Source organism: Artemia franciscana, chromosome 14, assembly GCF_032884065.1.
Source record: "Artemia franciscana chromosome 14, ASM3288406v1, whole genome shotgun sequence".
Lineage (NCBI taxonomy): Eukaryota > Metazoa > Arthropoda > Branchiopoda > Anostraca > Artemiidae > Artemia > Artemia franciscana.
Window position 1 is genome coordinate 13,333,552 of NC_088876.1, and position 22,527 is coordinate 13,356,078.

Below are 22,527 nucleotides of genomic sequence, written 5' to 3' on the forward strand. Positions count from 1 at the left end.
TTCATTGAAATGAATTTGCTGTACTTAGAGCTGTTTTCCTAAAAAAAATTTAATGTAAGTTTGGAGTTGCGAAACATGCATTAACATTTTAAATTTCAATTATTATTAATGTACAGTTATTTGGAAATTAAAAGAAATAAAGTTTTAGAATCACAATTTTAAGATGGAAGAAATGCATTTGCCAAGACTATGATTTACAGTTTGCTGCTCTTTCTCTCATTATTGTAACCCCCAAGGCAGGATTTACCAATAGCCCCAGTAGGCCCTGGCCTAGGGGCGCACAATGGCAGAAGGTGCAAGGAATTACCATTGAGTGCTTTTTTCACTCGGTGATAAAAAACGGAACTACGGTGATATATCGTTGAAGTACCAGATGAACTCCGCTGCCACGCTGCCTATTCATGAAAAAGTGATTTTAAAATAATATAGGAATACCGTATCCACTTTTAAACGGTTCGATGTATCCTAGGAATGGTGACTGAGAGTTCGGTATCACCTCTCTCTTTCATTACTTTTGGCTATCAGTTGTGTCCTTTTCAGTGCTCCCGTTATCCCCGAATTTTCGGGGATTTCTCTGAAAATCTCACAAAAACGGAGCGGTGAAAACGCTTGGGTCTAGAGGCTGGCACTGATAACCCCTACTCTCTATCCTTAGTAGAGAGAAAACAATTCACAAGGTGCTAGAGCTTTCTTGGTGCGTTGCAAGTTTCGAACATTGAGGGCTATCCGATTAAAAAGGGTGTGCAAGGTAACGAGGCTAACCAAACAAATTCTATAAGTCATTGATTCCTGATTTTGTATACTGAATACATTTTATATTTATTCTTGAAGTAATTTTCTGTCAAACTCTTTCAATGGCTTCTAGTTGGTCAACACGTTTAAAGATTATCAGTCGAAAATGTAACCGAAACTTCATTTTATGTTCACATATAGTCTTACCAAAACAAAAGGGTGTATATGACACATTTTTCGACAAAAATTTGAAATCGTGAAATGATCCTCTTATGGGTCTTTATCTGTATGTTATTCGTAGGAAGACCAGCTATGATTGTAACAGAAAGTTTTCAAATCTATAGCTTTAAGTGCGCCTAAAATAACTATCCTGGTCCTCGAGAACAATCAGGGCTATTTAATTTACCTTCATTTTAAATAATACATAGAAAACATGGTCAATTTTTCATTAATTCCTCAATTCAAAGATAGGTGGAAAAAATTGATGATTTCTAAAGAATTTTAAGCAAGTACAAGCATGGCTCTGTTTAAATAACAAACAAAATATTTATTTTAATGACATATTAGTTTTTATTTTTTTGTACTCTTTGACGTTACTTACAAACCACAGCATAATCATTGAATATTTATGTTGTGTTGTTTACTGACTAGAGAGCAATGATTATTTAAAAAAAAATATTATTGTTATAAACGTTCTCTGATGTTCTTAGAACATTCTCTCAAATGTTCTGTAATACCAAAATTGCTAGTAAAATTTCACATCCATTTTTTCCTGTTTTAAAAAGTAGAGTTGAGAGAAAGAGTCGAACTTTAGCGTAAAGAGCGGGGCGTTGAAGAAGGAACAGCCCCTTTCATATATGGAGTAATTTCTTTTCGTTTTAAGTTTTAATGTCGCTCCTTGCTTGTATTAAAAAAAAAAAATATTTATTTAATTCCTAAACGTTTTTGAATTAATGCATGTTTTGATTTTGGCTCACCGCACATGAATAATTAAAACAAAATCTTCATATTATTTTTTTGGGCTAAATGGCTTTCTCATAGCTTTGATCGGATAGTTTTGATAAAAAAAAGAGGTGGGAGAGGAGGCCTAGTTGCCCTCTCGTTTTTGGCTAATTAAAAATGCTACTAGAACTTTTTATTTTTTTACGAACGTTTTTATTAGTAATAACTGTACGTTACTTACGAATTAACTTACATAACGAACTTCTATATTTTTATATTTGTATTACGTATATGTGGGGGTTCGCCCCCTCGTCAATACCTCGCTTTTTACACTAAAGCTTGAATTTCGTCCCAATTCTTTATGAATAACCCCTGAATCACAAAGGCCGTAGAATAAATAGTTGAAATTACTAAAAATACTTTAGCTTTAAGAGCGAGGTATTGTGGAGGAGACGAACCCCCCTATATATGTAATATTTTCTGTTCGTTTTAAGTTTTAATGCTGCTCCTTACTTGCAGTTGAAAAATCTTTTTTATTATTTATTTTTTCATTGTTTTTTTTAATGATGCTAGAAAATCCTGCGCCTCCTTCATGGAAATTCTCTTTCCTCATAATAAATTCCTCTATGGAAAGATCCTCCCACGTGCCCCACCCCAATGCGAAAAATTCCTCCTGAAAACGTCTGTACACTTCCCAATAACCATTACTGTATGTAAACAAAATGGTCAAAGTTTGTAACTATATATGTAAAAATGGTCATAGTTTGCAACTTGCAGCCCCTCCCCTGGGGACTGTTGGGTATTAAGTCGTTGGGTATTAATTTCGTCCCAATTCTTTATGAATAACCCCTGAATCACAAAGGCCGTAGAATAAATAGTTGAAATTACTTCAGGCTTGTAACTTTTGATGGTTAAGACTACAACGCGATGAAACTTATATATTCAAAATCAGCATTAAAATGCGATTCTTTTGATGTAACTATTGGTATCAAAATTCCGTTTTTTAGAGTTTCGGCTGCTATTGAGCCGGGTCGCTCCTTGCCACGAACTGTTTGATACTGAACTTTCTAGATAAAATAAAAAAAAACAAGTTTTTTCAACTGAAAGTAAGGAGTGACATCAAAACTTAAAACGCACAGAAATTACTTCGTATATGAAAGAGGCTGCTTCCTCATCAACGCCCCGCTCTTTACGCTAAAGTTTGACTCTTTCTCTCAATTCTTCTTTCTAAAACAGTAAAAAACTTTAGCGTAAAGAGCGGGCGTTGATGAGGAAGCAGCCTCTTTCATATACGAAGTAATTTCTGTGCGTTTTAAGTTTTGATGTCACTCCTTACTTTCAGTTGAAAAAACTTGTTTTTTTTTATTTAATTTCTGAACGTTTTTGAATCAAAGCATGTTTTGATTTGGCTCTCCGCAGAGGAATAATCAAAACGAAATTTGCATATTTTTTTTTGGCTCAATGGCTTTCCCATAATTTTGATCGAATGATTTTGAGATAAAAAGAGCGGGGGACGAAGCCTAGTTGCCCCCCGATTTTTTGGTTAATTAAAAAGGCAACAAGAACTTTTAATTTTTTACGAATCTTTTTTTTGGTAAAAGATTTACGTAACTTTTAGATTAGCTTACGTAAAGAACTTTTGTATTCTCATGTTTTTATTACATATATGAGGGATTCGCCCCATCGTCAGTACCTCGCTCTTTACACTAAAGCTTAAATTTTATCCCAATTCATAAAGAATGACCCCCTGAATCACAAAAGCCGTAGAATAAGTAGTTGAAATTACCGAAAATACTTTAGCGTAAAGAGTCAGGTATTAGAAGGAGGTGAGCCCCTCATATGGGTAATAATTTCTGTTTGTTTTAAGTTTTATTGCTGTTCCTTACTTCCAGCTGAAAAAGCTTTTTCACTTTTATTTTTTAATTGTTTTTTTTTTTTAATAATGCTAGTAAATCCTGCTCTCCCTTCATGGAAATTTTCTTCTCCCATTACAAATTCTCGAAGGAAAGTTCCCCCAGCATATCCCCCTCTTCTCAACCCCTCCCCCAAACCAAAAAAATCCTCCTGAAAACGCCTGTATACTTCCCAATAACCATTACTATATGTAAGCACAGGTCAAAGTTTGTAACTTGTTGCCCCTCCCACGGGGACTGTGGGGGAGTAAGTCGTCCCCAAAGACATAGTTATAAGGTTTTTCGACTACGCTGAATAAAATGGCTATCTCAGAATTTTGATCCGTTGACTTTGGGAAAATAATTAGCGTGGGAGGGGGCCTAGGTGCCCTCCAATTTTTTTTGGTCACTTAAAAAGGGCACTAGAACTTTTCATTTCCGTTAGAATGAGCCCTCTTGCAAAATTCTAGGACAACTGGGTCGATACGATCACCCCTGGGGAAAAAAAAAAAAAAAAAAAAAAAAAACAAAAAAACAAATAAACACGCATCCGTGATCTGCCTTCTGGCAAAAAATGCAAAATTCCACATTTTTGTAGATAGGAGCTCGAAACTTCTACAGTAGGGTTCTCTGATACGCTGAATCTGATGGTGTGATTTTCGTTAAGATTCTTTGACTTTTAGGGGGCGTTTCCCCCTATTTTCTAAAATAACGCAAATTTTCTCAGGCTCGTAACTTTTGATGGGTAAGACTAAACTTGATGAAACTTATATATTTAAAACCAGCATTAAAATACGATTCTTTTGATGTAGCTATTGGTATCAAAATTCCATTTTTTAGAGTTTTGGTTACTATTGAGCCGGGTCGCTCCTTACTACAGTTCGTTACCACGAACTGTTTGATTTGGTTTGGTTGGTGAACATTTAGATGTAATGGAGTTAACAAACTACCGGTGAAACTGGCGGTATGCTAGTATGTATCGACACACAAATATGTCTTACATCTATGAATAAAATCAACGTTAAAGCATGGTGAAAAAACAACTCAAACCTTTGCTTAAATTAAAATTAAAAATAAAACAAGTTTTTTCAACTGAAAGTAAGGAGCAATATTAACACTTGAAACTTACAGAAATAACTCCATATATGAAGGGATTGCCCCCCTCCTCAATACCTTGCTCTTCACGCTTAAGTCTTAAAGCATATTTTAAAAAGCTTCCTATTCTAATTAAACGGCTTTTGAATTTTTGAAGTTGTTATTAAGAAATTAGGACGAACAGTCAAACTTTAGCGTAAAGAGCAAGGTATTGAGGAGGGGGCAACCTCTTCATGTACGGAATAATTTCTTTTCATTATGAGTTTTAATGTTGCACCTAACTTTCAATTGAAAAAAAAATAATTTTTTTTTATTTAATATCTGATCGTTTTATCAAATAATGACGGTAAATCTGGCTCGCCCTCCATGAAAAATTCCCTTCCCTCACTGGAAACTCTCAATAAAATTTTGTCAAATCCTGTTAGTGTAAAATTTTTCCCGGAAAACTCACCACTGGAAATTTCTCACCACACGGAAAATTATCCCACGGAAACCCACCCCAGGTAACAAATCGCACCCGAAAATATCTGTATACCTCCCAATAACAAATACTATGCGTTAATAAACGGTACATTTTATAACTTGCAGACCTATCCCCAGGGGCTGGGGGGGTCATACTATCTCCAAAGGTGTAGTTTTTGGGACTTTTCAGCTATGCTGGACAAAATGGTCACCTCAAAATTTAAATCGGATGACTTTGGGGGGATGGGTAAAGGGGCGTGGGAGGGGGTCTAATTGCCCTCCAATCTTTTTAGTCAGTTATAAAGATCACTAAAACTTTTGATTTTCGTTCAAATGAGCCCTCTTCCGATGTTCTAGGAATATTGGTTCACAACGTTTACCCCTGGAAAAAATTAAAAAAATTACCACGCATCCGTGATCTTTCTTCTGACAAAAAATATAAAATTCCACATTTTTGCAGATGGGAGCTTGAAACCTCTACAGATACAGTTCTCTGATACGCTGAGTTTGATGGTGTGGTTTTCTTTAAGATTCTTTGAGTTTTAGGGGTTATTTCCCCCTTTTTCGAAGATCAGTCAAATTTTCTCAGGCTTCTAGCCTTTTGCGGGTAAGACTAACTTGATTGCTGGCACGTACGCAGGGGGGGGGCCTTCGGGCGCGGCCCCCCCTAATTTTTTGTGAAATGTTTAATTTCCTCATGGTTTCCGGGGATTTTGGCAAAAGTAGGACGTTTATTAAGAATCTAGACACATGTGTAAAGCCTTTTTTGGGGGATTTTACAGCATGCAATTATCTGGTCAAGTCACTGCCCAATTATTAACCCATTTATGTCTTATTTTTACCAATTTATTTGGTAAAAATATTATTATTATTTAAAGGTGATTTTTACCTTTTTTTTATCCAATTTATTTCTAACTTTTTACCATCTTTGAAGTAATTAGCGATCGTGCTGTTATTTTATTTTATTATATTTTTTGTAAAGAGAGTTTGCTTTCCACAGCAAAATAGAATTATCCTTGGTATTAGGTCGTTTATCCCCCCTTTCCCCCCTTTTCAGGATAATGTACAGCTTTTAATGGATCAATTTTGGAAACTATCATTTTTAATTAAAATCGACGTTTTCGCAATAGAAGAACTACCCCCCACAGCACCCATATTGCACTGTTAACCCTAAATTTTTCTTTTCAGTGGGATATAATAGATTAATCACGGGTTCTAAATCGCTATGAACATAATCTGAGCTTAAAACGTACTTTTGAGGCTTTAGTCTCCTTCTCCCCATCCGCTACAATACTACAGATTAAAGTTAATCTGTATTTTCCGATACACGTGCTTTTTGCATTTATTTAGTTACTAAATAAAAGAAAGTGCTACCTGCTTGATTGATTTTGAAATATTTTTAAAAAAGAAGTTTTCAAAGAAAGGTGGAGAGCCGTATAAAACAGTTCGTGGTAACGAACTGTAAGTAAGGAACGACTCGACTCATAAGTAACCGAAACTCTAAAAATTAGAAGAATTGGCTTATTATGTTTATTCCAAATATACAAGATTCATTAAGCTTAGTGCTATCCATTAAGAGCTACAAACCTCAGAATTTTTCCCTGATTTTTGAAAAAGGGGAAACACCTCTCCTAGAAAAGTCATAGAAACTTAGTGAAAATCACACCATCAGAGTCATCCTATGAGAAAACCCTACTGTAGAGGTTTCAAGCTCCCATCGGCAAAAAAGTGGAATATTGAATTTTTTGCCAGAAGAATGATCACGGATGCGTGTTCATTTTTTTTTTTCTTGCAGGGGTGATCACACAAATCAATGATCCTAGAGTATCAGGATAGGACTCACTCGAATGGAATTTAAAAGTTCTAGTGCTCTTTTTGAGTGATAAAAAGTTTGGAGGGCAACTAGTTCCTTTCTCTCGCCCTTTTTTTTCCCAAAGTCATCCGATCAAAATTTTGAGATATCTATTTTGTTCAACATAGTGTAAAGGTCCAATAACTATCCCTTTGGTGATAACATTTTTTTTCTCCTTGTCGAATATTATTTACATGTGGAGATATTAGTGGAATTGTCTGGAGAAATTCTCAGTGGAGGCGGGAGCCTGTGGGGGATTTTTCAGAGGGGAGGATCTTCTACGGGAGAAATTTTCCACGGGGGAATCATCACCAAGATAAATTTCCTATTGGGAAATTTTCCGCTAAATAAACTATCTATTGGGGGGAAGGGTTCAGAGGAAATTTTTAATCTTAAGGGGGAAATTTTCTGGAGGGAATTTTCAGTGAGGATGGAATTGTCCACGGGTAATTTCCCCAGGAAAAGGATTTTACGTACGAGGAACTTTCCATGGAGAACTTTTTGGGGGAGGGGATTTTCAATGGAGGAGGAGGTGGACTTCCTGGGATTATTTGAAAAAGGATCAAAAATTTCATAAAAATAAACAAATGTTTTCTGCTGAAAGTAAGGAGCAACATTGAAACTTAAAATGAACTGAATTTCTTCACTATATGAGGGATACTGCTCCCTCCTCAGTGCCCCCTCTTTACGCTAAAGTGTCGACATTTTTCCCCAATTCTCTAAGAACGACTCTTGAAACCCAAGGATTGTTTAATTAGAATCAGAACTTTTTTCAAGAGTACTAAAAAACTTTAGCGTGAAGAGAGGGGTATTGATAAGGGTACAGCCTCCATCATTATACGAAATAGTTCCTGCTTGTTTTAAGTTTTGATGTTGCTCCTTAGTTTCAATAGAAAATCTTTTTTTAATCTAAAAAAAAAACTTTCCGAAAAAGAATTCAAAGAAAAGTAAAAGCCGTATTGAAATTTAGATCATAAGAGATAAATTCCTGTAATTATTCAAACTCGAATCGACGAGAAATTACTATTAAAGAATAAATGAAACTCAAAACGACCAGAAATTAAATAAACAGTCATAACAAGCTAACATACAAGAGGTACTATTATAAATGAATAAATAAACCTTAGAACGAGTGAAACTGAAGTTGAATATACAGATCAAGCTTTACAGTGACATAAAATCTTGAACTGCTGAGCTCTCAGCAATTAATTTCATTATATAACAAATATTCAGTGTCATTTTTTTAGTTCTTTCCGTGGCTCATACAGACTCATACAGTTTTCAAACGAGTTACATTATAAACAATTTCTTTTGTACTTATTACAACGCTGAAAATAAAAATGGAAATTACAGGAAAATTAAATGTTGAACTGATGAGCTTTCAGCAAATTGTACCATTACATATCAAATGTTCATTTTAATTTTATTAGCTCTTTCCAAAACTGTTCAAGACACCTACAATTTTTAGTAAAACACCAATGACGCAGAAAGATTTAGACTTTTATAGTAGGAAAGTAGCCAAACTCTTGTTTGTAGTAATTTTTGTTCGTTTTAAGCTTGATTTTATATTCCACTTAAGTTTTACTCATTTTAAGAATTATTTGTTCATTTATGTTAGTAAATTTTGTATGCTTGTTGTCTATGATTGTTTATTTTATTTCGGTTCGTTTTGGGTTCCATTTATTCTTTAATAGTAATTTCTGGCTATTTTGAGTTTCAATTACTGTATGAATTTATTTCTTCTGACCTCAAGTTTAATATGCCTTTTACTTTTCTTTGAAAACGTTTTTTGGAAAGTTTTTTTTTTTCGAATTAATTTCTGTTCATTTTTGATTGCCAGATATATTATGATTTATTTCCATTCCCCCTTAACATCCACTAGAAGTTTCAACTAAATGCGATCAGCCTGTCTTAAGACATTACAGATACGCCCTTCTAACAACCTAGATACATATAATATCTTTTGCTTGAATGTTCTTATCCTTAGCCTATCCGAAAATATTGCAGATATATTCTGTTGATAATATGGTTGCACGTAGTGTCTTTATTTTAGTTTTAAATCCCCTTGAGCATTCTCTAAAGGGTTCAAGCACTGATCAACATACCCTGAAAGTTTCAACTTAATGCCCTTAGCCGTTCCTGAGATATTGCTGATGTGTCATTTTGACAATCTACTGCTAATACTACTAATGACTAACCGCAACACCAAGCCGCCTGAGGCCAACACAGCTGCGCACGCTCCTCCTCCAACTCAATCTATTCAAGGCCTCCCTCATTACACTCTCCCAGGAAGTTGTCGTTTCCTTTAAATCTTTATTTATGACATCCTCCCAGCCCAGACGAGGACGACCTGCTTTCCGTTTACCCCCAGACGGATGGCCAAAAAGGATAACCTTCGGCAATCTGTCATCCTTCACCCGCAGAACGTGGCCTACCCATCTCAAACTTTCTTTCATTATAGCCCCAGAAAGCGGAATTGAACCACATTTTTCGTACAACCTACTGTTTGAAATGCGGTCTGTCAGCCGGTTACCCAGAACAATCCGTAGGTAATTTCTCTGGAAAACATATAGTATATTTTCATCCGCTTTTCGGAGCGCCCATGCCTCAGAGCCATATTTGACCACTGTCATCACTTTAGCTTCCAATATTCTAATCTTGGTTTGCAGACTTATCTTTCTATTCTTCCAAACTTTTTTTAACTGCAAAAAAACACCCTGAGCCTTGGCTATTCTACTTTTAACATCTTCACTACTCCGACCGTCTTTACTAATAATACTACCAAGGTAAGTGAAACTGCCCACCTGATCAATCTTTTCATTACCCACCGTCACTTTTTCGTCTTCACTTATAACTAGCCTTAGTGACTTAGTCTTCTTAGCATTCATGTTCAAACCTATTTTAGCACTCTGAACTCGCAAAACCTCTAAGAATTCATTCATTTTGCTTACACTTCATCTAATGTGCCTAAATCGTCAGCATAATCTAATTCCAGGAGAGTTTTTCCTTCCCATTTGATTTCGTGGTCTCCAATTGCCTTTCCTGTGCTCCTTAAAACAAAGTTCATCAAAATGATCCATATAAAGGGGGATAGAACACAACCCTGCTTAACTCCTAATTTAATACAAAACCAGTTGCTAACCTCATTTCTCACCTTAACCGCAACAATATTAGTCTCGTACATAGCACAAATCACTTAAATGTATTTGTCTGATATGCCATATAAGGATAAGACCTTTGCTGAAGCTCTTCTATCAACAGAATCGAACGCTTGCTCCTAATCTATAAAACTGAGTACCAAAGGTGTTTGAAAACGAAGGCACTTCTCAATTACTAACCTAAAAGTGAAAATTTGGTCGACACATCCTCTATCTTTTCTAAAATCGCACTGTTCTTCTCTTACAAATTACTAAGTAATTTGCTACTTACAGAGACTAGATTAATGCCTCGATAATTACGACACTCACTCTTGTCATGTCTCTTATACAGTGGTTTAAATTCATTAGTACTTCCCCTTTTTCAAAATCATATTCATAATCATCAGTAGCTTATTTCTAACCTCAGAGCTACCATATTTAAGAAACTCATTTATCACACTATCAGCACCTGGAGCCTTATTATTTTTTAATCTTTTTAGTACTGTCTCTAATTCTAGCTCACAAAACAAATCTTCCTTCACATCTAAGGTATCACAAGCTTTTTCATTTTCATCTATATCTTTTCCTGCAACTGTATCTTGGCATGCACGTATTGTGTTTTGATTTTATTCAACACCTCCTAACATTCTCTGAAAGAAGTCACTAGTAAATACAGTGCCAGTTGCAAGCAGTCGCAACTAGTCGCATTTCCAGCCGCAGCGGTAGTAGTAATAGCAATATGAAAGTTTTAAAGTTTCAAGTTAATACCTTACCCGTTCCTTAAATTTTGCAGATATGCTTTTTTGATAAAGTGGATGCAGATAGTATCTTTTTATTTAGCTCAGCATACCCCTCAACATTCTTGGGAATTTCCTCTTATTCTCCTTAGTCTTTTCGGATGCACCAATAATCAAATATTCCCCCTTTTCTCAATGATTAAATAAAAAAACAAGAGCTAAGAGCTCATATGGCACTTGTGACGAGGCGAGAAGAGCTAAGAGCCAAGAGATCATATGGTATGAGCTCTAACAAAATTCTATGAATCAATAGATTGATTTAAAAAGGAAAATAAGAGGCTTAATGCCGGTCAAGATTTAAAATAAGAGCTCTGAGTCACAAAGTCCTTCTTAATATCAAAATTCATTAAGATCCGATCACCCACTCGTAAGTTATAAATACCTATTTTTTTCTAATTTTCCCTCTCCCTTTTGCCCCCCCAGATGGTCGAATCTGGGAAAACGACTTTATCAAGTCAAATTGTGCAGCTTCCTGACACGCCAACCAATTTTCATCGCCCTAACACGTCCAGAAGCACCGAACTCGCCAAATCACTGAACCCCTCCCCCCAACTCCCCCAAAGAGAGCGAATCCAGTACGATTCTGTCAATCACGTATCAAGGACATATGTTTATTCTATCCACCAAGCTTCATCCCGATTCCTACACTCCAAGTGTTTTTCCAAGATTTCCCCCTCCAAATCCCCACAATGTCAAAAGATCTGGTCGGGATTTGAAATAAGAGCTCTGAGACATGAATTCCTTCTAAAAATCAAATTTCATTACGATCCGATCATCTATTCGTAAGGTATAAATACTCCAATTTTCATGTTTTCCAAGAATTCTGGTTCCCCCCTCCAACTCCCCCGAATGTCACAGGATCTGGTCGGAATTTGAAATTAGAACTTTAAAGCACAAGATCCTTCTAAATATCAAATTTCATGAAGATCCGATCACTCCTTCGTAAGTTAAAAATACGTCATTTTTCTTATTTTTCAGAATTACCCCCCCCCCCCCCCAATAGAGCGGATCCGTTCCAATTATGTAAATCACGTATGCAAGACTTCTGCTTATTTTTCCAACCAAGTTTCATCCCAATCCCTCCAATCTAAGCGTTTCCCATCATTTTAGGTTTCCCCACCCCAAACTTCCCCCAGTGTCACCAGATCCGGTCAGGATTTAAATTAAGAGCTTTGAGACACGATATCCTTCTAAAAATCAAATTTCATGGAGATCCAATCACCCGTTCTTAAGTTAATAATACCTCATTTTTTCTAATTTTTCAGAATTAACCCCCCCCCCCCCAACTACCCCAAAGAGAGCGGATCCGTTCTGGTTATGTCAATCATGTATCTAGGACTCGTGTTTTTTTCCACCAAGTTTAATCCCGATCCCTCCACTCTAAGTGTTTTCCAATTTTTAGGTTTCTCCCTCCCAACTCCCCCCCCAATGTCACCAAATCCGGTCGGGTTTAAAATAAGAGCTCTGAGCCACGATATCCTTCTAAATATCAAATTTCATTGAGATCCGATCACCCGTTCGTAAGTTGAAAATACCTCATTTTTTTTATTTTTCAGAAATACCCCCCCCCCCCCCCAACTACCCAAAAGAGAGCGGATCCGTTCCGTTTATGTCAATCATCTATCTAGGACTTGTGTTTATTTTTCCCACCATGTTTCATCCCGATCCCTCCACTCTAAGTGTTTTCCAAGTTTTAGGTTTCCCCCTCCCAACTCCCCGCCCCCATCACCAGATCCGGTCGGGATTTAAAATAAGAGCTCTAAGACACGATATCCTTCTAAACATCAAATTTCATTGAGATCCGATAACCCGTTCGTAAGTTGAAAATACCTAATTTTTCTAATTTTTAAGAATTACTCCCCCCCCCCCAGCTACCCTAAAGAAAGCAAATCAGTTCCGAGTATGTCAATCATGTATCTGGGACTTGCGCTTATTTTTCCCATCAAGTTTCATCCTGATCCCTCCTCTATAAGTGTTTTCCAAGATTTTAGGTTTCCCCCCCTCCAACTCCCCCCAATGTCATCAAACCCAGTCGGGATTTAAAATAAGAGCTCTGAGACACAATATCATTCCAAACATCAAATTTCATTAAGATCCAATCACCCGCTCATAAGTTAAAAATACTTCATTTTTTCTATTTTTTCCGAATTAACCGGCCTCCACTCCCCCCCGCCAGATGGTCAAATCGGGAAAAAGACTATTTCTAATTTAATCTGTTCCGGTCCCTGATACGCTTGCCAAATTTCATCGTCCTAGCTTACCTGGAAGTGCCTAACGTAGAAAAACCGGGACTTTAGGTTTTCCCCCTCCAACTCCCCCCAATGTCATCAGATCCGGTCGGGATTTAAAATAAGAGCTCTGAGACACAATATCATTCCAAACATTAAATTTCATTAAGATCCAATCAACCGCTGATAAGTTAAAAATATTTCATTTTTTCTATTTTTTACGAATTAACCGGCCCCCCCCCAGATGGTCAAATCGGGAAAACGACTATTTCTAATTTAATCTGGTCTGGTCCCTGATACGCTTGCCAAATTTCATCGTCCTAGCTTACCTGGAAGTGCCTAACGTAGAAAAACCGGGACTTTAGATTTTTCCCCCTCCAACTCCCTCCAATGTCATCAGATCCGGTCGGGATTTAAAAAAAAGAGCTCTGAGACACAATATCATTCCAAACATTAAATGTCATTAAGATCCAATCACCCGCTGATAAGTTAAAAATACTTCATTTTTTCTATTTTTTGCGAATTAACCGGGCCCCCACTCCCCCCCCCCCCCCAGATGGTCAAATCGGAAAAACGACTATTTCTAATTTAATCTGGTCTGGTCCCTGATACGCTTGCCAAATTTCATCGTCCTAGCTTACCTGGAAGTGCCTAAAGTAGCAAAACCGGGACCGACAGACAGACCGACAGAATTGGCGACTGCTATATGTCACTTGGTTAATACCAAGTGCCATAAAAACTTATTTTTTTAGCTGAAAGTAAGGAGCGACATTAAAACTTAAAACGAACAGAAATTACTCCGTATATGAAATGGGTTGTCCCCTCCGCAATCCCTCGCTCTTTACGCTAAAGCTTTTAATTGTTTTAAAAAGTCGAATTGTGGCAAAGAGTCAAACTTTAGCGTAAAGAGCGGGGGATTGCGGAGGGGACAACCCATTTCATATACGGAGTAATTTCTGTTCGTTTTAAGTTTTAATGTCGCTCCTTACTTTCAGCTAAAAAAATTAGTTTTTTTTATTTAATTTCTGAACGTTTTTGAATTAATGCATGTTTGGTTTTGGCTCTCCGCATATAAATTATTAAAATGAAATTTGTATATTAATTCTTTTCTGGCTAAATGGCTTTCTCTTAGTTTTGATAAGACGATTTTGAGAAATAAGGGGTGGAGAAGGAGGCCTAGTTGCCCTCCAATTTTTCGGCTACTTAAAAAGGCAACTAGAACTTTTAATTTTTAACGAACGTTTTTATTAGTAAAAAATATACGTAACTTAAGAATTAACTTACGTAACAAACTCTCATAACCTTATATTTTGATTATGTATACGAGGGGGTTTGTACCCTCGTTAATGCCTCGTTCTTTACACTAAATCCTAAGTTTTGTCCCAATTCTTTAAGAATGACCCCAGAATCAGAAAGGCCGTAGAATAAATAGTTGAATTTACTGAAAATACTTTAGCATAAAGAGCAAGGTATTTATTTCCTCCTAAATACCTCGCTCTTTATGCTAAAGTATTTTTAGAACCCCTCATATGCGCAATAATCTCTGTTCGTTTTAAGTTTCAATGCTACTTCTTCCTTTCATTTGAAAAAACGTTTTCATGTTTATTTTTCATTGTTTTCTTATAGTAACGCTAGAGAATCCTGCGCCCTTTTCATTGAATTTTTCTTCCCCCATGACAGATTCCTCCAAGGAAAGATCCTCCAACATAGCCTCCTCTCCTCAGCCCCACCCCCAAACAAAATAAAATCCCCCTGAAAACGTCTCCACACTTCCCAATAACCATTACTATATGTAAACACTGGCCAAAGTTTGTAACTTGCAGCCCCTCCCCCAGGGATTGTGGGGGAGTAAGTCATCCCCACAGACATAGTTATTATGGTTTTCGACTATGCTGAACAAAATGGCTATCTCAAAATTTTGATCAGTTTACTTTGGGAAAAAATGAGCGTGGGAGGGGGCCTAGATGCCCTCCAATTTTTTTGGTCATTTAAAAAGGGAACTAGAACTTTTCATTTCCGTTAGAATGAGCCCTCTTGCGACATTCTAGGACCACTTGGTCGATACGATGACCCCTGGGAAAAAAAAAACAAAAACAAACAAATAAACACGCACCCGTGATTTGTCTTCTGGCAAAAAATGCAAAATTCCACATTTTTGTAGATAGGAGCTTGAAACTTCTACAGTAGGGTTCTCCGATACGCTGAATCTGATGGTGTCATTTTCGTTAAGATACGAAACTACGACTTTTAGGGGGTGTTTCCCCCTATTTTTCTAAATAAGGCAAATTTTCTCAGGCTCTTAACTTTTGATGGGTAAGATTAAACTTGATGAAACTTATATATTTAAAATCAGCATTAAAATGCGATTCTTTTGATGTAGCTATTGATATCAAAATTCATTTTTTTAGAGTTTTGGTTACTATTGAACCGGGTCGCTCCTTACTACAGTTCGTTACCACGAACTGTTTGATAAATCCTGCATGTTAAAAATGGAAAAATCGATAATTTACAATCCTTACCCTGAGGACCGTGGGAGCAATTGATTTCCAATTAGATGAGCCTCCTCCAGAGTTTATACGACAAGAATTTTTGAAAAGAATCCTCCGGCCCCGTGGAACACCATCTGACTTCTGAAAATTCTGGCTTAAAAATTACTTTTCGGCTTTTCAGACAAAGTCCCTTTTCTGCTTTGTATTGAACTGTAATTTTACCGAAGTATTCAATTTAAAAGTCGAATTAAGCATAAAAAGCAGGGGAATAAGGTGTTTGAAAACCAGCTCGTATTCAAGATAACTCTGAACATGGTATTCGAAACGAAAACAGAAATTAAATAAATGTATAAAAAAAAAACTGTCTAAACTGTAAACATACCTAATGCAAATTTGGTCTAGTCAATAGATTAACGACGCTTCTTGATTACAGAAAATACTTCAATACATTAAAGGGATTAGCGCTTTCTACGACAATAAAACTGCTGCGGTTAAGGTAGGAAATGAGGTTATTTGTTGGTTTCGTATTAAATCAGGGGTTAAGCAGGGTTGTGTTCTATTCCCATTTATATGGATCATTTTGATGGACTTAAGGATTTTTCTTAAGGAGCCATAAGTTTTCCAGAGAAACTACCTACGGTTTTTTCGGGTACCCAACTGAAGTGACCGTCTCTCAAACGATAGGTTGTACGAAAAGTGTTGTTCAATCCAGCTTTCTATAGTTCTAATGAGAGAAAAGGTTGAGATGGGTAGGTCACGTCCTGCGGATTAACGATGACCAATTGTCAAAGAGTGTCCTTTCTGGCCAATCTTCTAAGGCTAAACGACAAGTCGTTCGTCCTCGTTCGGGGTAGGAGGATGCTGTAAAGAAAGATTTAATGGGATGGGAACTTCCTGGGAAGGTGTAAAGAGGAAGTCTTTGAATAGGTTGGAATGGGGGAGGAGCGTGCGTAGCTTTGTTGACCTCAGGTGGCTTGGTGCTGCGGTGAGTTGTTAGTAGCTATAGTATCTAATAAGAAGAAATAAAAAGAAAAGAACGTCAATGAACCACGTGGAATTTCATTTACCTGTGTTCTAGGCATGCATGAAAAGATCAGTTTCTGGGGCATTGGAAGGGTGAGGATTTAAGAGCGCCTTTGAATTATTTTGAAGTTATATTTACTAGATTAACTAGACAATATTAATATTTACTAGACATATTGGGAGGGGAGCCGGGCCTCTGGGATGTATCTCTTAGCATGAAAAATGAGGCATACCTAGTTCTAACCTAGTTTACAGCATTTAATTAAGCATATTCTTTTGGACGAAAGATCAAGATATCAATGAATTCAAAAATAAAGTGATTTGAGGACACTTGGTCTCGAATCATGGGTAACAGAATGATAAATCGTATATTACCCTTTTTTAAATCATATTTGATCTAACTTGGCGATCTGGTTCATCAAGTTTGTTAAAACTGCTTCCATTCAATGTCTTTACTGTAGTGTGTGTCCCGTACGTATGTAGGAATCTTCGTAGAGGGTTCACGCCTGTAATGTAGATGAGAGGGGTAAACAGGCTTTATAAAAAATGATAGAAAATTGTAGTAATTTTTAAATTAAGGGTGTACAGAAATTGAAAGATTTGTATTGTAGAGACTTAGAATAGGAGCAGAGAAATCGTTTAGAGTGAGGTAAAATTACTAGGATACGACTTCGATTAAAAAACGAAGAACAGGCGAATTAAGTCTCGGTTGGTCTTATGCTACTAATTTGTCTTGCTAAAAAAAAAATTACACAGTATAGGCACGTCCCGGGGTAATTCCCTCCCCTTCTTCGTGGTCCTGCCTTGATGTATGTTTATTCATGTGTAGCTCGCTAGCTGGAGGTCCATAAACTAATTCCAAAATTAAGTAGTTATACGGTGTAGATGATTAAGATACACAGCGTTTCATAAATGTATCTACAGTTTTTATTTTCATTAGATGCTATTTTCTTTTCTAGTTTGCGAATAAAAGGTGGCTGTTCGCAACTGACCCATTTGATTCTTGATGGATGTGATAGACTCACTGACACGGGGCTCGAGCGTCTCGGAGCTTGTTTTACAACTGTGGTAACATGTGGATCTTCAAAAGATGGAAACTGCTGCTCCAAAAAACGGAAACTTGAACCAAGCCTTAAACTATCCACCGGTTTGATTCACCTTTCGCTCTCTGGCTGTAGTAAGGTTACTGATTACGGTATAAAGACACTTTTAAGAGTCACTTTGGATCGCGGCTCTTTGAGGTATCTAGACATCAGTGGATGTCTTAACGTATCAGCAGGCATATTGAGACAGGTTATTCACTATTCACCAAACCTGAAACCGGAATTTTTATTTTATTGCAACCTGGTAATTGATGGTCCTTATGAAGCTGAAGCTAACGGATGCCAAAATTTGGGTTGCAAGTTTAGAAGTTGCTGTTGCTTAGAGTAATTTTGAAGCCGGAGATCTTTTTTTTTCATTATTTTTTTTTTGTTTTTATGCAATCCTGCGTATCTTCTTTGGTCTCTGTCTTTTTGACTCTTAATAACAAGTGAATAGTTAGCTTAATTGGTTTTTCAAATTAATTGAACTCCGGCAATAAAGTTTCATTTTTTCTGGAAAGGATCGAGCTTCATCATTTGCCGTCTATTCATATCCTAATGTAGTAAATATTAAGATTTTTAGGTTCTAAAGAGTCCTTTCTGAAGCTATTTTTAGTGGGAACTCAGTCCCTCAAACAGCACTTGAAGGTGCCTCCGGCAGTACATGTTAATAATACAAAACACACCCAAGAAGTGAATTTAGGTTAATCCTAATCAAATATACCAAAATATGATGAAAATATAACGTTTTAGTAAGAAAATTATTGAAACTATAACTGGGATTTATGGAAAGCAGGCCGCCCAGAACGCATTATATTAAATATCTAGCCTAACATAACCTAACCTAACCAATATACCAACTCTATATATTAAACATTTAATTAAAATATACCTACAACGTAGTTTTTTTCACTGAGCCTATACCAATTGTCTCCGAATACAGACAACTAAAGCAGTTTTCTCAGATCTTACATATCAAAATGATTCGAGTGTGTTCTGGATAATTAACAAAAACACCTGCTTCTTATCCGCCAAGGGCGTTTCCTAATTAGTTGAAAACTTCGCGAAAAAAAGAATAGTGATTCGGGGCTTTAACATGCGTATTCACTCTTCAATAACTTATGAATAAGGCAAATGGTGACTGAAAACTCCCCACAAAACCAGATATGGAAGAAGAAAATCCTTAAATGGCCATATACATATAAAAAAAGTGATAAAGGTAAAAAGTAAAGACATTTTGCTATTTTTTTGTAAACTCGTTTGTTATTAACACATTAGAGCCCGCGGTGCCAACTGTAGAAGGGCTATTTACCCCCCCCTGCCCTTCCTTGATTTTTTGCTTTTCCTAGAGTTTAAAAATACCGTTGTGGGTGTTTTCATTGAAAAATACACTTTTTTATATTTTAGCGAACTACACATCTTTTCCTTGTCATTTTTTATGTTTTTGATCGCATATTATCTTATTTAGCCAATGGCAACAGAGTAAATAGAATCAACCGAAGAGAATATTCTCAGTAGAATACATTTTACGTTCACTAAACCTAACAATTTTGGGTTCCCAATTTTTAAGCCTAAGAAGTTTACAAGGTTTGAATCCAAAACTAACTGCGATGCGATGCGATCGAAAACTAACTGAAAACGTGTTCTGTTTTCGGCGCCTTATTTTAGTTTCCTTGTAGAGCGAACACAGGCAGGGGCGTGTATCTATTTTTACCAGAATATTCCTATGTATGGAATATTACAAATATTTAAATTTGATTGAAAAAGGAAAGGTGTGTTGGAGTAATTTGGAATTTGATTACTATGCATTAAGGCCCATTCATAATGAAATTTTTCTGCTGCGCAGATTTAGCTGGTGCTATTTTGAGCCAATCGGATTTTTTATAAAAAAAATTGATTGGCTGAAAAATCCTACGAAAAATCACAATTGGCTGAAATTAGCGCTAGCTAAATACAGGTATCAGTAAAATCCAGTTGTGAATGGGGCATTAGGTTTTCATTATAGCTAAATACAGGTATCAGTAAAATCCAGTTGTGAATGGGGCATTAGGTTTTCATTATAGTTTAACGGCTTTGACTAATTCCAGGCTCGTTGCGTGGGATATATTATTTAAGGTATTATGCATTTACTGCTATTGGTGGGGTGGTTGTGGGCAAAACATGAAAGGTTAAATGAATGTATTGTGTGGTCCAGTTTATTTTTAGTTTGACATATTAGTTAGAAACAAAGTTTATAAAAAAAAACTGTTTCAACTACATGCAAAACATGAGCATAAAAAAACATTTTTTTTATAAAAAAAAACTGTTTCAACTAAATGCAAAACATGAGCGGAGTACTGATTTATTTCTCATTTAAGAAATTGCGTAGGGTACATTATGAATTTATGGACAACTATTCGTGTAGGTTGCAAATTGTGTATGTAGCTTGCTCTTCAATAAATATAGGGCTGGTCCTCCGAGAAGGAAGTAATTAGGGTGGAGTCGTCTCTCCTGCGCAGAGACGAATAAATTTCTTCCTTCTGTATATTAAGCGAATTTTTATACATGTTGAATGGTTAATTCCGTTTCCATTTTAGTGCTCTCACCTTCTAGGCGAGTAGAACCCCGAAAAGCTGTAGAATATTTTTTTCTTACAACATTGATTTGGGTTTCCGATAATTTGTATTCATGGGTTTCTTCTTTTATTTAATATAGATTATGGTGAATTAACCTGAAATCTACTGTCAAATTTTACCTTAAAGAGAAAAATTTTGCCGTAGATATGGCCGACTATAATCTGTAATATAAAGGATGGTGCTTACCTTAAAGCTGAATATCCCTCGCCCTTCTTAGATACCCTAGATGAGATCCTGATATGTTACTAGTTTGGAATCAAAATGGTACCTTTTAATATAGAGCTACTCAAATTATATTTTAAAACACAAGGTTTATCAGAGTCTATCAACTGCGTGCACGCTTAAGCTTCAAAAATTTTAAAGCTGGGCTTTTTGGTTTTGATTCTGAATTGCTTATGTCTTAGGCTATAGTCCCGGAATTTTCACATATTCATTACGTGTAATACATATGAAAATTCTAGCTTGCAGTTCTTGGATTTTCTGACAAGAGTAAGAAACAGGTAGATCAACATTCAAAGTGTATTTAAAACTTAACTATCATTACTAAATTTATCACAATTCTTAAAACACTTTTGTCAGGCGATTAAGAATGAGGTTCATAGTTAAGGTTGAATTTTGTGTAATATGCAACACAAGTTGATGCTTTCAATGTTACTGACAATTTTACATGTTAACAACCTAGCACATATGTATACACATATTCTATATTCATCCCAATTTTGGTAGAGATGTTGGTAGTGTCTTCTGTCGGTTTTGTTCGAGTTAATAATTGTGTTCCAATTAAATTTTTTGTCGTGATTATCTTTCTGTGTTTGCTAATAGGACATCACGAAGTAAATGGTGCAGCAAAATGCTGTTGGTTTTGTCGTTTAGTAGATTTAGTATCTTCAGCGCCACCAAACTGAAAATAGTGTGAAGCAAGACAAGGAACCTATTGCAATAGATGAATTTCCGGTCAGGAAAGTGAAGGCTAAAAACAGGAAGGCAAATTTATATTCTTTTTTTATTTGAGCCAAGATTCAAAGTACTGAACTGTTGTTCTTCAAGAAAAGCCCAAAAGAAAATTGAACGTTGTCTGATAATCAGATAAGCATGAATGAACGTAAGGATTGATTTCTGCGGAAAGGAAGGCAACTACGATATGTAAATATTAGGTAAATTGTGTGAAATTATAGGAATTGATAGAGAAATCACCGAAACCTTGAGATTTTGGAAGGGAGGTAGGAGTGACGAATGTCATTTAAAATTTTAGAAAGAATCAAGTCTTTAAATATTATGGCAGTTAAATGTTCTTTACATATATGTTTAAGCCAAAATTCAAAACGCTAAACGTTTGTCCCGTTAAACAAATTCTAAATCAATACAAAATAAGTTCTAAGAAAATAAAAAGCATGCCTTGGAAATAATATTAAAAACGACCGTAAGAAATATTTCCTGGGGACGGGATGGCAAACAGCCAAATTTTTTGAAAATACAAAATAAAAAACCTTGGGATCTTTTTTTTTTGGGGGGGGGGGATCAGGCCTGAAGAATAATAATTTCATTTAGGATTTTTTGAACGACTCAAGTCAAAATATATTTCATTGTCCACACAGTATATAATAAATTATGTTTTGTCACCTTCTTGATTCCTTATATAGGCCTTATTTTTTAGTTTCTATTGTGTTTTCTCTGTATATCTCAATCAGTCAATCGAGTACGTTGAAGTTTAGCATTGTATATTTAAAGAACGACCATTTATTTAGGATTGCTGTGAACCATTCCCTAGGAGACACAGTGACGGGTAAATTTATTCATTGTGTATTGAATCGTATTTTAGCTGGGTTTTTTTCCTATGTAGGTTGATCAATCAGTGAATTTAATATATTTGTACATCCACCCTATATTCAGGATTGCTGGGGATGATTGACGCAGAGACTGGTGAATTTATTCCTTCTGTATTTAAACGCGTTTTAGATTTAGTATCGTTTTAGTATACAAATCTATTTTGAATTTTGTTTGCTGACCAGTAAATTGACGTAATATGTTGATATATATCGACCGATTTTTAAGGATTGCTTGGAATCATTTCTTAAGGGACCAACAATGCAATGGTCTGTCTTGGGGCCCAAACTGTCTTAAGAGGACCGAGGGGAGCAGGGTCTAATCGATTTTAGTGACTGGCTGATCATTTTTATCATC

At 36.1% G+C, this 22,527-nt stretch overlaps 1 protein-coding gene across 2 annotated transcripts in view; it reads left to right on the forward strand.

The window, feature by feature from the left end:
* The window catches only part of LOC136035338 (F-box/LRR-repeat protein 5-like), a gene marked incomplete at its 5' end in the record, with an annotated part of 100,694 nt that extends 79,547 nt beyond the window's left edge, over window positions 1–21,147 (forward strand). The window contains 2 exon segments of one of the 2 annotated variants that reach the window (XR_010619393.1): window positions 17,609–19,688; window positions 19,747–21,147. Coding sequence is in view for 1 of the 2 variants with exons in the window: in XM_065717077.1 (XP_065573149.1) it covers window positions 17,609–18,080 (472 nt within the window). 2 annotated transcript variants of the gene reach the window in all.
* Between the last annotated feature and the right edge of the window lie 1,380 nt (window positions 21,148–22,527).